Below are 14,033 nucleotides of genomic sequence, written 5' to 3' on the forward strand. Positions count from 1 at the left end.
CTGCATGGCGTTTCCGCAGGGCCGGAAGAGGAAGATGAGGAGTGGGAAGAGGATGAAGAAGAATTGAAGAAATAAAGAAAAGTAGGATGCTCTCCCTTGCTACCAGTGTCGGAGGCAAGGAAAGAATATGCCTCCTCCTCTGAATAGCGCTTTTGGGACGAACGGGACGAGCGGGACTTTTTTTGTAAGTATGGTGCTTGGGTGTACTTTATTGGTAACTGTGTAAGTGTGGGGGTATAGTGCTTGGTGCAAACTACTCTGAAAAGAAAAAGCTAAAGAAAAAAAAATCAAATAGGGAAAAAAATATGTGTGAAAAAAAGTCTAAAACAGCAGGCCCTAGCTCTGATAAGTGAACCGCATCACTTATCAAAGTTCAACGGCTGCTGGGTGTGTGATTAAAGACGTAAAAAAAAAGGAAGGCTTGGGTTAGACGCGGCAGCTGGGTGAGCGCACAGAGATGTGAAAAAAAAAAGAAAAGAAAGGCACGGGTTAGACACGGCGGCTGGGTGAGCGCACGGAGATGTGGAAAAAAAAGTAAACGGCAGCCACGAGAGCTTTGATAAGTGAACTGCGTCACTTATCAAGGTTCGGCGGCTGCTGGGTGAGCGCACAGGTGTGGTGAAAAAAAAGGAAAAATGCAGGCACAAGCTCTGATAAGTGAACTGCATCACTTATCAAAGTTTGGCGGCTGAGGGATGGGTGTACGGAATTGGACAAAGGGGGTTGATGAAAAAAAGCGAGCACAAGTGTTGATCGGTGAACTGCGTCACCAATTAACGCTTGGCGGCTGCTAAACATGCACACGGAGGCAGTACAAAGAGGGATGGAGGGGGTAAAAAAGAGGGGGAAGAGGGAAGGGGGACGGGGGGATTGGGGGGATGAAAATAGATCGGGTAGGGGCTGGTAACACTTACGTTTGTAGTCTCTCTTCTTTCTTCTGTCTTCGGTCTTCTTTCTTTTCTAATGCACTGATACTGGGATTGTGGTGTTACTGGCTTCTGTACCACCACAAGGCCCAGCAAGAGTAGATCTGGCTGTGTGACCGCTCTGCAGGAGTCCTCAGTGAGAGTGGGGACCCCTGCAGAGCAGCCAGACAGGTCACCTGCAGGTGACAGACAGGTCACAGAACAGTCACACCGCTGTTGCGAGCTGTCATTGAGGGGATCGAATTCTAACCGATCCCACCAATCCCTGCAGGCCCTGGTGACCATGGCAACTGCCTAGGATCCCTCCAGTCCTAGGCAAGTCACCAGCAGGGCACACAGCGGTCACATCGTTACCGCCGCTTTGCCCTGTGATTGGCGCGATCGTTGATAGCATCAATCACGCCAATCAGCTCCTGCAGGCCCTGCTGGGCCTGCACAAGGCTCTGGCCTATGATCGGTGCTATTGCTGCACGGATCCAGGCCGGTACATCAGGGTACAGCGCAGTAATACCACCGCTGTGCTCAGAAATTGGCGCGATCAATACGATCAGCGATCGTGCCAATCCGGTGGGTTATGTCGGTGCCTGGCGTTGCCAGGCACTGGCTCTAGGATCAACTACATCGGTACTCGATCCTAGCCTGGGACCTTATTGTTTCAGCCAATCTGATTGGCTGAAACAATGAGAAACAATGAGAGGCATGGGGGCGGAGCCAGGCCCTGGGATGCCGACACCATCTTCCTCCAGGTAAGATGGCGCCGGAAATTCAATGCGATCACCGTGACTTAAGTTGCGATGTCGCATTAAACAGTATGATGTACTATCCTGTCACTGGGAATTAAGTCCCAGGTCACCTTGATGGGATAGTACGTCATATGGGATTAATGGGGTTAAATAATAATTTTCTCCTTCAATCTTTGCTTTCGTCAAAGAATGCACCCTTTACAGCAATTATAGCATTGCAGACCTTTGACATTCTAGCAGTTAAATTGCTTAGGTAATCTGGAGAAATTTCACCCCATGCTTCCAGAAGCCCCTCTCACAAGTTGGTTTGGCTTGATGAACATTTTTGCGTACCATACGGGCAAGCTGCTCCCACAACAGCTCAATGGGGTTGAGATCTTAGTGACTGCGCTGCCACTGCATTATAGATAGAATACCAGCTGCCTGCTAAATAGTTTCCCTAAATAGTTCTTGCATAATTTGGAGGAGTACTTTGAGTCATTCTCCTGTTGTAGGATGAAATTGGCTTCAATCAATTACTGTCCACAGTGTATGGCATGGCATTGCAAAATGGAGTGAAAGCCTTCAATATCCCTTTTACCTTGTGCAAATCTCCCACTTTACCAGCACTAAAGCAACCCCAGACCATCACATTACCGCCACAATACTTGACAGATGGCATCAGGCACTGTTCCAGCATTTTTTCAGTTCTGCATCTCACAAATGTTCTTCTGTGTGATCCAAACACCTCAAACTTGGATTAGTCTGTTCATAACTTTTTTCCAATCTTCCTCTGTCCAATGTCTGTGTTCTTTTGCCCATATTAATCTTTTCCTTTTATTAGCCAGTCTTAGATATGGCTTTTTCTTTGCCACTCTGCCCTGAAGGCCAGCATCCCAGAGTCGCCTCATCCCCATAGACGTTGACACTGGCGTTTTGCGTGTACTATTTAATGAGGCTGCCAGTTGAGGACGTGTGAGGCATTGATTTCTCAAACTACAGACTCTAATGTACTTGTCTTGTTGCTCAGTTGTGCTCCATGGCCTCCCACTTCTTTTTCTACTCTGGCTAGAGCCTGTTTCTGCTCTCCTCTGAAGGGAGTAGTACACCATTATAGGAAATCTTCCGTTTCTTGGCAATTTCTCGCATGGAATAGCCTTCATTTCTAAGAACAAGAATAGGCTGTCGAGTTTCACATGAAAGTTTTTTTTTTTCTGGCCATTTTGAGAGTTTAATGAACCAACAAATGTAATGCTTCAGATTCTCAACTAGCTCAAAGGAAGGTCAGGATTATAGTTCTCCAATCAGCCAAACTGTTTTCAGCTGTGCTACCATACTTGCACAAGGGTTTTCAAGGGTATTCTATCCATCCATTAGCCTTCTTACACAGTTAGCAAACAGAAAGTACCATAAAAACACTGAAGTGATGGTTGTTGGAAATGGGCCTCTATACACCTATGAAGATATTGCATTAGAAACCAGACGTTTGCAGCTAGAATAGTCATTTACCACATTAACAATGTATAGAGTGTATTTCTGATTCATTTAATGTTAGCTTCATTGGAAAAAAACATTGTGTTTCTTTAAAAAATAAGGACATTTCTAATTGAACCTAAACTTTGAACGGTAGTGTATATATATAATATGTATATAGAAATGTATATAGACTCATACTACAACCTTTTTATGAGATTTTTTTTATAGAACTCTGCTGCTGCACACTTAAATGGCAATATACGGTGGTCCATAAAGACAGCTGTATATGCAATAGGCTCAGCGTTGTTTTGCAGTAAATAGTCATAATGTTAATGTATTATTAGTCATGTAAAATTCAGTCTTGTCCTTACAGCAGCTCGGTTATATTGAGATGCTAATGTGTACTTTTGTGGTGCACATATAGCGCTCTGCCATTTGATTACCAGTTAAATTTGTTTGTCACTTTTTCCATTTATTCATTGATTTGCTTTCATTTGCCTGGTTCTTACAAAAATAGCTGCCGACAAAATCCAGCATAAAAAAAGAAAGCATTATTATATCTTTTATGTATGTATCATTTTATCAGATGTGGTGGAGGAGCGGAGCAGCTCTCTCCCAAATCTAATTAAAAGTTAATGTTCTTACATTAAGCGTTGCAATTACTTAATGCTGCGCTGGGCACTTATTGCAAAATTCAACAGTTCATAGACACGTTTGTTGCATGCTTCAACTTCAAGTATTCGACTTGTTTGTCGAAAAGTTTTATTAAAGTGAGACTAAATCTTGGAAATTACTATGGGCTTAATTTAGAAATGAGACAGTCAATTATACTGCTCAGACATGCAGTCTATTCATGACACAGCTATTAAAAGAGATATTGAAATGAAGATATGAACATGATAGTTTCAAAGGGAATCTGCCAAGGTTTTTGAAAACTAATTTAAGAGAAGTATAAACGTGCTCTTTATTGGAAAGAAAAAGTGCATATATCCATTAGGACATCAGGTGTACAGGAGGGTGCGGTGATGGAGTCTGGACGATGGCCGTTTCGCACTGAATGTGCTTCAACCGGTCCAGACTCCATCAATGTGGACCCATTTAAGCACATTCAGTGCGGAACGGCCATCGTCCTGACTCCATCACCGCACCCTCCTGTACACCTGATGTCCTAATGGATATATGCACTTTTTCTTTCCAATAAAGAGCAAGTTTATACAGCTTCAAACCGGGTGAGTGCCGCATATTTCTATTCTTCTGCCGTGTGGATAATTCAGCTAGATGATTCCAATGCAGAGCACCAGAAACCCTTAGCTTACGTGACACCTGTTGATTACAAGTTGCGAAGTCCTAATCCAGAAGAGTCTGAGCGATTTTGTACGCTCTAGTGCCATCCTTTGTTTGTCTTTTTATGGTTGGAATTTAAGAGAAGAATTCTGTAGAGATGAGATAGAGTCCCTGATTCCAGCAATGTGTCACTTTCAGGGCTGCTTGCTGTAGCTTTTAATAATTTCGCAGTTTTATCAGTAGGAGATCATCACTAGATGACTTGTGACATGCTGCCATATCCAGTCGGGAAAATAAGTATTTAATACACTGCAGATTTTGCAAGTTTCACTTCAATTGTGAGAGAGAATCTTTAAAAAGAAATCCAGAAAATCACCTTTTCTGATTTTTACATAATTAATTTACATTTTATTGCATAAAATAAGTATTTGATACAAAAGAAGAATAGAGCTTAACCTGTGGTACATAAAATTTTGTGTGTAGGGATATTGGCTCACTCCTCCATACAGATCTTTTCTAGGTCTTTCAGGTTTCAGGGCTGTCACTGGGTAACATTGAGTTTCAGCTCCCTCCAAAGACTTTGTATTGGGTTCAGGTCTGGAGACTGGCTAGACCACTCCAGGACCTAAAACTCCTTCTTACGAAGCCACTCCTTAGTTATTCTTGCTGTGTGTTTTTTGGGTCATTGACATGCTGGAAAATCCAGCCCGGCCCATCTTCAATGCTCTTACTGAGGGAAGGTGGTTGTTTGCCAAAATCTCGCTATACGTGACCCCATCCAACCTTCTTTCAATATGTTCCAGTTGTCCTAATCCCTTCACAATAAAGCATCCCCATAGTTTGATGTTTCCCCGCCATGCTTCACAATTGGGGCAATAGTATTGGGTTGTACTCGTCCTTCTTCTTCCTCCAAACATGGCAAGTGAGGTTGTTACCAAAAAGTTCTATTTTGGTCTCATCTGACTATGTGATCTTCTCCCATGGCTCCTCTAAATCATCTAGATGGTCATTGGTGACCTTCAAGCAGGCTTGGTCATGTTCTGCTGCCATTAGCATGGGGACATTGAGTGCCCTGCAGGATTTTAATCCATGACAGCATTGTCACACAATTACAGAGACAGAGTGGAGCCAGAAGACTGCAGTGTCTGATTTCTCCTACTCCTGCAGTGATTAGAAGCACTTCACCTTCATATTATATGGTGAAGGTTTCTTTTAGTAGTGCAGGGGTTGATTTGCTCAGTTGAGAGATCTTGGAAGCCTTCCTGCATTAAGGCTCTCAGCTGTTCACTGTTACCACTCCCATCTGCAATATAATCTGGGCCCTGGCTAGCACTCACTGCCAGAACTAGCTTATGCTGCATGATTGGAGATGGTGTTTTGTGGTTGTTGTTTGAGAAGGCATTTGGTGGATTTATCTGAGACTGCTGCTAGGTTTTGGGTGTGTGCTAATCCCCTTCTTCTCCTACTTTGGTTTTTCTCCTACTTTCCTCTTTTCCCTTGGTGGGTGAGGGTTACAGGCTGAGGGCAGATTAAAGAGATAAAGCAAAGTACGTGGAAGTAATCTGGGGAACAGGGCAAGCTAGGGTGCCCCTAGCGTTAGAAACAGGGAAGGAGCCCCTGGTCCCGAAATACCTGTCAACAGAGTCATGACAAGCATAGTGTGTTACTAATGGCAATGTTTAAGACTGTGGTCCCAGATCAATTCTGTTCATTGACCTGATCCTTTCATGTAATTTTGGGCTGATTCCTGACCTTTCTCAGAATCATCCTTACCCCACGAGGCGAGATCTTGCATGGAGCCCCAGACTGAGGGAGATTGACAGGCATTTTATGTTTCTACCATTTTCCAATAATTGTGCTAACAGTTGTTGCCTTCTCACCCAGCTGCTTGCCTATTATCCTGTAGCCCATCCCAGCCTTGTACAGGTCTATAATGTTGTCCCTGGTGTACTTAGACAGCTCTTTGATCTTGGCCATGGTGGAGAGGTTGGAGTGTAATTGATTGAGTGTGTAGACAGGTGTGTTTTATACAGGTAACGAGTTCAAACAGGTGCAATTAATACAAATAATGAGTGCAAAGTAGGAGGGCTACACCTAGTCCTGTAGTGATAATCTCCTGCCGATAAAACACTGATTTTGTTGAAACCGCAAAACACAACCTAGTAAGTGACATATCACTGGAATTAGGGTTTCAGCTCGTAAATCGTGCTGCTCTCAGATTACTTAGCAAAAACCTGTGCACAGATTCCCATTAAATAATTTAATTAGTACAGTTTAACAGGGACTTTACACATCTATGAATGAACTTACATTAGAAAAGGCATGTCCCTTCTGACTTATCTAGACTGACTTCTCCATATGTTTGTGTATAGGGAATTACCTGAAATCAGCATCTCTGCCCATTCATAATAGTCTCCTCATAGAGTATAGTAAAAATCTGCTGACAGAGGATCCCTTTGAGCTAATTGCGCATATCCATGGTGCTTACTGATATTGGAAACCAAAGCTATGAGGTCGCAGGCAATTAATTACAATAGACCAAATTGCAGGATCTCAACTCAAAAAATTTTGGACTAAGAAATACGGAACATAATTTGTATCGAGTGATTCTTTTCATCTTGGCACCATGTGTAATTTAACTTCCATTTAATCTGCGGGATATTTCTTTTATTTCACATTCTTGGAGATTTTAAGGACAAAAAAAGAAAAAAAAAAAAACGCTTTTTGCTGAAAAGTATAGTTTGCAAAAAGTAAGGTGAAAAGTTCTCAACCTTACCATGGTACCGACATAGCACTTGCCTAAAGTGGGGCCATTTTCTGCTATTCCAGGAAATCACTAAGGCATTGTTCGGCTGGAACAATTTGTCTGTAAAATATACAACATATAAAGTTAAATGAAAAGTGTAGGTATAAAATTGTCTTTTTTTTTGCTATCCATTTCATATCATTTATTTCACCTTTTCCTGACCTGTAACCATTTCATGTGACAGTTTTCTACCACTGCCAAGGAGCCAGTGTAAACAACAAAGCAAACACAGACGTAAAATGGAATAAAAAAAAAAAGCATAAAAATGAAACAAAACCTGGAGCATTTTAAATAATGTTCAATATACTAAAAATTTAAAACATGCAAAATATAATATCAAATATCATGTATTATATGAACATAGAAAAGAGGTACTTAACCGTTAATACAAATTTTTCAACAGATAGACATGTTCATCAAAGCATGTATAATGAAGTAAAGACGTGTGCGAAAACAACCTCAAAAATCCCTCATGCATATGATTTCTCTGAAGCTCTAACTGCATTTTTCTGTTACTATAGACACGGACATATGGGTTGTGGTGAAAAAACAATAATAATAACAGCAAGAATATATCCCCAGTAGGGCTTCTATGCTAATAATCAAACTTTGTGCAGATGTTATTAATATAATTTGCGGTATAAACAAGTTCTGAGTATTTTCTTTGAAGATACAGAATATTTTTTTTTTTCTTTTAAATGATGGCAAATAGATATTAAATCAGAATTGATGACCGAAATGACAGATTTGATTTAAATCTAAAAACAGAAATATTAAAAAGTTATTTTTTTTTCAAAAAAGAAAGTGCTTCTTGATGAAACACAACCCCAGAGGTTGTTGATTTATACATGGGAGCTTCTGAACTGGACCCATTTTTAAGGATTCAAATTTGTCAAATCCATGTGGCTAAAATCAATAGTTTCCAAGATAATATTTTTTGGGGTAATTCTGACATTTTTATACAGATGATCAACATTAGCTACCTTGGTTCGGAGCGGGCAAGTTATTGGTGGGATTTTTGCAGTCTGAGTCTTCTATGTACGCTATACCTTTATTTATTGATTTTTTTGGCATGAATTTCCGTCAGATGGGATTCAATATCTACTTTTTTATTCTTTAGGGACCAGTCGACACGATTTAAAGTAATGTTGTGAAGTGCAATTTAATTTTTATCCTGAATCACTATCTATTTATTGCCGTGATCTAAACTATTTTCCAATATACATGAATTAACAATTCCCTATCATTTCTTAATTTCACTATATAACTGACATTTTTTTCTAGTTACTTTTTGACGACATTTCATTTGAGAATCCCAGTGCATGCTGGGATACTCATACAAAATGTCATGAGGGGAGCCGAGGCTGCGTCCCTGTCACAGCCTCTGCCCCCTTCTTAAAATGAAATATCAGTGATGTTTCAAGGGTTACGCTAATCCCTGCATTCTGTGCACTGTGTGATGAGCACAATGACAGTGCACTCTCTGTTGCTGGCTCATATCAGCAGAAACAAGCAGGTAACAGGGCGCACTATCAGTGAGCAGTGTCAGAATACCCAGTATGCAGAGACCAGTGAAGTAATGGGCATTAAGACGCTGTATGCTGACAGAATGATGAGAGAGCGCACTGTCATTGTGCACATTGCGCCGGGAAAAGCCCAGCCTCTGAAACGAGCATCACTGATGATGCTTCTATTTGGAGAGGGGGCAGTGGCTGTGGCAGTGACCGCAGCCTTCACCCCCCGAAGACGCTGTGTTTGAGTTTCCAAACATGCACTCTCAAATGAAGTGTCATGAAAAAGGAAGTAGAAAAAAAAAGTAAAGCAGTTAGATAGTGTAGTTCAGGAAAGATAGGACATTTTTAATGATAATTTACTAAGAACTTAAGATGAAAATTAATTTGGATTTCAAACCGCCCCTTAAACACAACAAATCGCCATCAGTCTGTTATTCACAACGGTTGCTGATTCACAGCAATCATCTTTAGTCTTTTGGCAAATCAAAAGGGATTTATTTATTTGATTATTTGTTTTTTACAATGTACTAATATAGATGTTTTCTAAAATAGTTAATTATGTATTTTTAGATTGCAAATTGTTCTCGTTTAGCTGTTTTTAATGGTAAGGAAGAATAAATAGTTTGAATTCTGTATTCAAATGGTAGTAAAGAGTCATGGGGGTGGCTCTACACCTATGAATAGTCAAGCTGTTATGTCCAATTTCCAACATGATTGATGCCCCAGATGCTGAGTATATCATCACAAACTGTCTCTAAGGTCAAAGGAGGGAGATGAACTTCGTAGGGCTTCATCTGCGCCCTGAATGCCACTGGGGGGGCTTTGATGAAATACCACCCTACGGGATGTGAATCCAGCACACAGGAGAACTAGTCAGCTATCCTACCTTAGAGAAGGTACTCCATGACCTTTTAGCGTTATTTGAATACAGCAATTATACAGGTCCTTCTCAAAAAATTAGCATATAGTGTTAAATTTCATTATTTACCATAATGTAATGATTACAATTAAACTTTCATATATTATAGATTCATTATCCACCAACTGAAATTTGTCAGGTCTTTTATTGTTTTAATACTTATGATTTTGGCATACAACTCCTGATAACCCAAAAAACCTGTCTCAATAAATTAGCATATTTCACCCATCCAATCAAATAAAAGTGTTTTTTAATAACAAACAAAAAAACCATCAAATAATAATGTTCAGTTATGCACTCAATACTTGGTCGGGAATCCTTTGGCAGAAATGACTGCTTCAATGCGGCGTGGCATGGAGGCAATCAGCCTGTGACACTGCTGAGATGTTATGGAGGCCCAGGATGCTTCAATAGCGGCCTTAAGCTCATCCAGAGTGTTGGGTCTTGCGTCTCTCAACTTTCTCTTCACAATATCCCACAGATTCTCTATGGGGTTCAGGTCAGGAGAGTTGGCAGGCCAATTGAGCACAGTAATACCATGGTCAGTAAACCATTTACCAGTGGTTTTGGCACTGTGAGCAGGTGCCAGGTCGTGCTGAAAAAATGAAATCTTCATCACCATAAAGCATTGACCCTGCCCTTGATGAAACACAGTGGACCAACACCAGCAGCTGACATGGCACCCCACACCATCACTGACTGTGGGTACTTGACACTGGACTTCAGGCATTTTGGCATTTCCTTCTCCCCAGTCTTCCTTTAGACTCTGGCACCTTGATTTCCGAATGACATGCAAAATTTGCTTTCATCAGAAAAAAGTACTTGGGACCACTTAGCAACAGTCCAGTGCTGCTTCTCTGTAGCCCAGGTCAGGCGCTTCTGCCGCTGTTTATGGTTCAAAAGTGGCTTTACCTGGGGAATGCGGCACCTGTAGCCCATTTCCTGCACACGCCTGTGCACGGTGGTTCTGGATGTTTCCACACCAGACTCAGTCCACTGCTTCCTCAGGTTCCCCAAGGTCTGGAATCGGTCCTTCTCCACAATCTTCCTCAGGGTCCGGTCTCCTCTTCTCGTTGTACAGCGTTTTCTGCCACATTGTTTCCTTCCAACAGACTTACCATTGAGGTGCCTTGATACAGCACTCTGGGAACAGCCTATTTGTTGAGAAATTTCTTTCTGGGTCTTACCCTCTTGCTTGAGGGTGTCAATGATGGCCTTCTTGACATCTGTCAGGTCGCTAGTCTTACCCATGATGGGGGTTTTGAGTAATGAACCCGGCAGGGAGTTTATAAAAGCCTCAGGTATCTTTTGCATGTGTTTAGAGTTAATTAGTTGATTCAGAAGATTAGGGTAATAGGTCGTTTAGAGAACCTTTTCTTGATATGCTAATTTATTGACACAGGTTTTTTGGGTTATCAGGAGTTGTATGCCAAAATCATCAGTATTAAAACAATAAAAGACCTGACAAATTTCAGTTGGTGGATAATGAATCTATAATATATGAAAGTTTAATTGTAATCATTACATTATGGTAAATAATGAAATTTAACACTATATGCTAATTTTTTGAGAAGGACCTGTAGATGCTGCACGGTTCTCTCTTTACCTAAACTGCTTGCAGATAGAAAATCATCATTACATTATTTGTCACCATACTGGATAACAGGAGATGAATGATAGGGGGCCAAAATATTGCTGACAGTGTTCTTTCAAATATGCTTCACTGAAAAGGAATCCGTCAGCAGGATTCCAACCCCCCAAACTATATAGATGTTTATGTAGCTCTTTAAAAGACAAATCCAACAATACCTTTACAAGGCCAGTCCATTCCTCTGTTACTGAGAAATCAGATTTTATTTAATATGCAAATGAGGTTGTAGATCTGGAGCCTTGGTCACTTCAGCTCTATTCCTAATCCAGCGCCTCCTCCTCCTGCTTGACAGCCGGCTTCTTTGCCTGTAGTCATATATCCATTGAAGCTGTCAGTCAAGCAGTAGGAGGCGGTACAGTGGAGAAAATAAAACCGGAGCGACAGAGGCTTCAGATCTACAGTCTTATTAGCATATCATTTCAAAAGCTGATTTCTCAGTAATGGAGGAAGGGACTGACCATGAAAAGGCATTGCGTTTGAAAGAGCTACATGCACAAATAAATAGTTTCGGGGATGAAATCCTGCTTACAGATTCTCTTTAAAGGGATTCTCCAGTTTTGAAAGTCCATAAACTCATTTTCATAAGCCCTAAAAAGGAAGTAGAGTTAGTAGAGAGTAGTCAACAGCTCAGGATTTTCATCTTGTAGTTCATTGACTTTATTTTCCTGTACTACACATATGGTCAAAATTGCTGGTACCCCTCATTTAATGACAGAAAAACCCACAAGGTTCACAAAAATAACTTTAATCTGACAAAAGTAATAATAAATAAAAGATCTATGAAAATGAACAAATGAAAGCCAGACATTGCTTTTCAACCATGCTTCCACAGAATAAAAAATAAAAAAACTCGTGAAATACAGGAACAAAATTGAATTGTTATATTTTTATGTTTGATTTTGTGATTTTAACTCTCTATTTCAGCATCATCATGTGATGGACAGTTTTTATTAACTGGAGATTCTGGGACTTTTCGTTCCAAAAATTTTCCCCACCCATATGAGCCAAACCTGTCGTGTCGCTGGATAATAAGGTATGTGACCATACACATTGCTGTGTTTACACTGATATGCTGAAACAATATGATTGATGCAAGAGCTGAATAATCTCTATTAGGCTTTATTTTAACTCACATTGTGCCGCCTGTTTAAAAATGGGAAGCATGATGCTCCATACAATGGAAACCAGACTAAACTATTGATTTTTAAAGTGGTCTATCATGGTTCTGCTCAGGTTTGCATCATTTCGACTGCTGAAATGGTGCTGTGTTCTCCACATCTTCATCATTCACCACCAATGTCTTGATTGACATTTATCAAAATGTTGCCAAAAGTAGGGAATTTAGAAAAATAAATAAAAACTTTACTTATTTCATAAACTTCCTGCCACTGCAATTTACTGCTCTTGTTGCTCCTCACTGGCTCTGTAGTGATGTCAAAGTATCCAAAATTCACATGACCACTGTAGCCAATGACTGACGATGATATTTACATATATGGCATGACACTGCTGGGGCCGTGGGCTGTTTATAGTGTCAACTAAATAAAACCTAAGATAAACACAAAATGAGCAAATACTCTGTACTAAGTAAATAAGTAGCACTAGTACAATTAAATAACATAGGGTACTTAGTAGTGTTGAGCATTCCGATACCGCAAGTATCGGGTATCGGCCGATACTTGCGGTATCGGAATTCCGATACCGAGATCCGATACTTTTGTGGTATCGGGTATCGGTATCGGATCAATAGGGATGTGTAAAATAAAGAATTAAAATAAAAAATATTGATATGCTCACCTCTCCGGCGGCCCCTGGACATCACGCTGTTAACCGGCCGGCTTCTTTGTTTAAAATGAGCGCCTTTAGGACCTGCGAATGACCTCGCGGCTTCTGATTGGTCGCGTGCCGCCCATGTGACCGACACGCGACCAATCAGAAGCCGCGACGTCATTCTCATTCACAAAACTCCTAATTCTAGGAATTAAGGACCTGCGAATGACGTCGCGGCTTCTGATTGGTCGCGTGCCGGTCAATTCTTTATTTTACACCTCACTATGGATCCCAGGGCCTGAAGGAGAGTTTCCTCTCCTTCAGACCCTGGTAACCATCTGGATACATTCCGATACTTGATGTCCCATTGACTTGTATTGGTATCGGATATCGTTATCGGCGATATCCGATATTTTTCGGGTATCGGCCGATACTATCCGATACCGATACTTTCAAGTATCGGACGGTATCGCTCAACACTAGTACTTAGCATTGCTTTGATAAAAAAAAATGTAAAAGCTATCCCACCACAACAAGGTGTACCCTAACCGGGACAGGACCTAACTTGTGTAGTTCAACTCACTATGTGTCTACAGATGTAAAAATAGGTAAGGGCAGGGTAGGACCTGGGTTCAGACTGTTCAGACACCTGCTCATGGAAAGTTATATAAATACTGCAATACTGCCACCTGATGAAGACGGAGCTGTTCCGTTGAAACGCGTTGTGGATTTCAATAAACAAAGAAACTTTTAATCCTTTCATCTGTGTCCTGTGCGCTGCCATGTGACCGGAGTATTTTGCAACTCACTGTTTATTCCTCTCCTGAGGCACCCGGCAGGAGCTGCATCGGACCTTTCTCAATCAACATCTCCCTTGACCGCCAGCCTGGCGCTCCATTAGCCTGTCCTTTCTGTATCTATTTGGAATCATGATGAATGCCACTGCACAAAACCAGTATTTAACC

General features: G+C 41.0%; 1 protein-coding gene across 1 annotated transcript in view; it reads left to right on the plus strand.

Annotated features, from left to right (window-relative positions):
* The window catches only part of TMPRSS15 (transmembrane serine protease 15), a 459,995-nt gene that overhangs the window by 121,763 nt on the left and 324,199 nt on the right, over positions 1-14,033 (plus strand). The window contains exon 7 of the mRNA XM_069760884.1: positions 12,223-12,331. Within this exon, the coding sequence (XP_069616985.1) occupies positions 12,223-12,331 (109 nt within the window). The remainder of the gene's footprint in view (positions 1-12,222; positions 12,332-14,033) is intronic.

The sequence above is a fragment of the Ranitomeya imitator genome, chromosome 3 (genome assembly GCF_032444005.1).
Source record: "Ranitomeya imitator isolate aRanImi1 chromosome 3, aRanImi1.pri, whole genome shotgun sequence".
In the NCBI taxonomy this organism is placed as follows: Eukaryota; Metazoa; Chordata; class Amphibia; order Anura; family Dendrobatidae; genus Ranitomeya; species Ranitomeya imitator.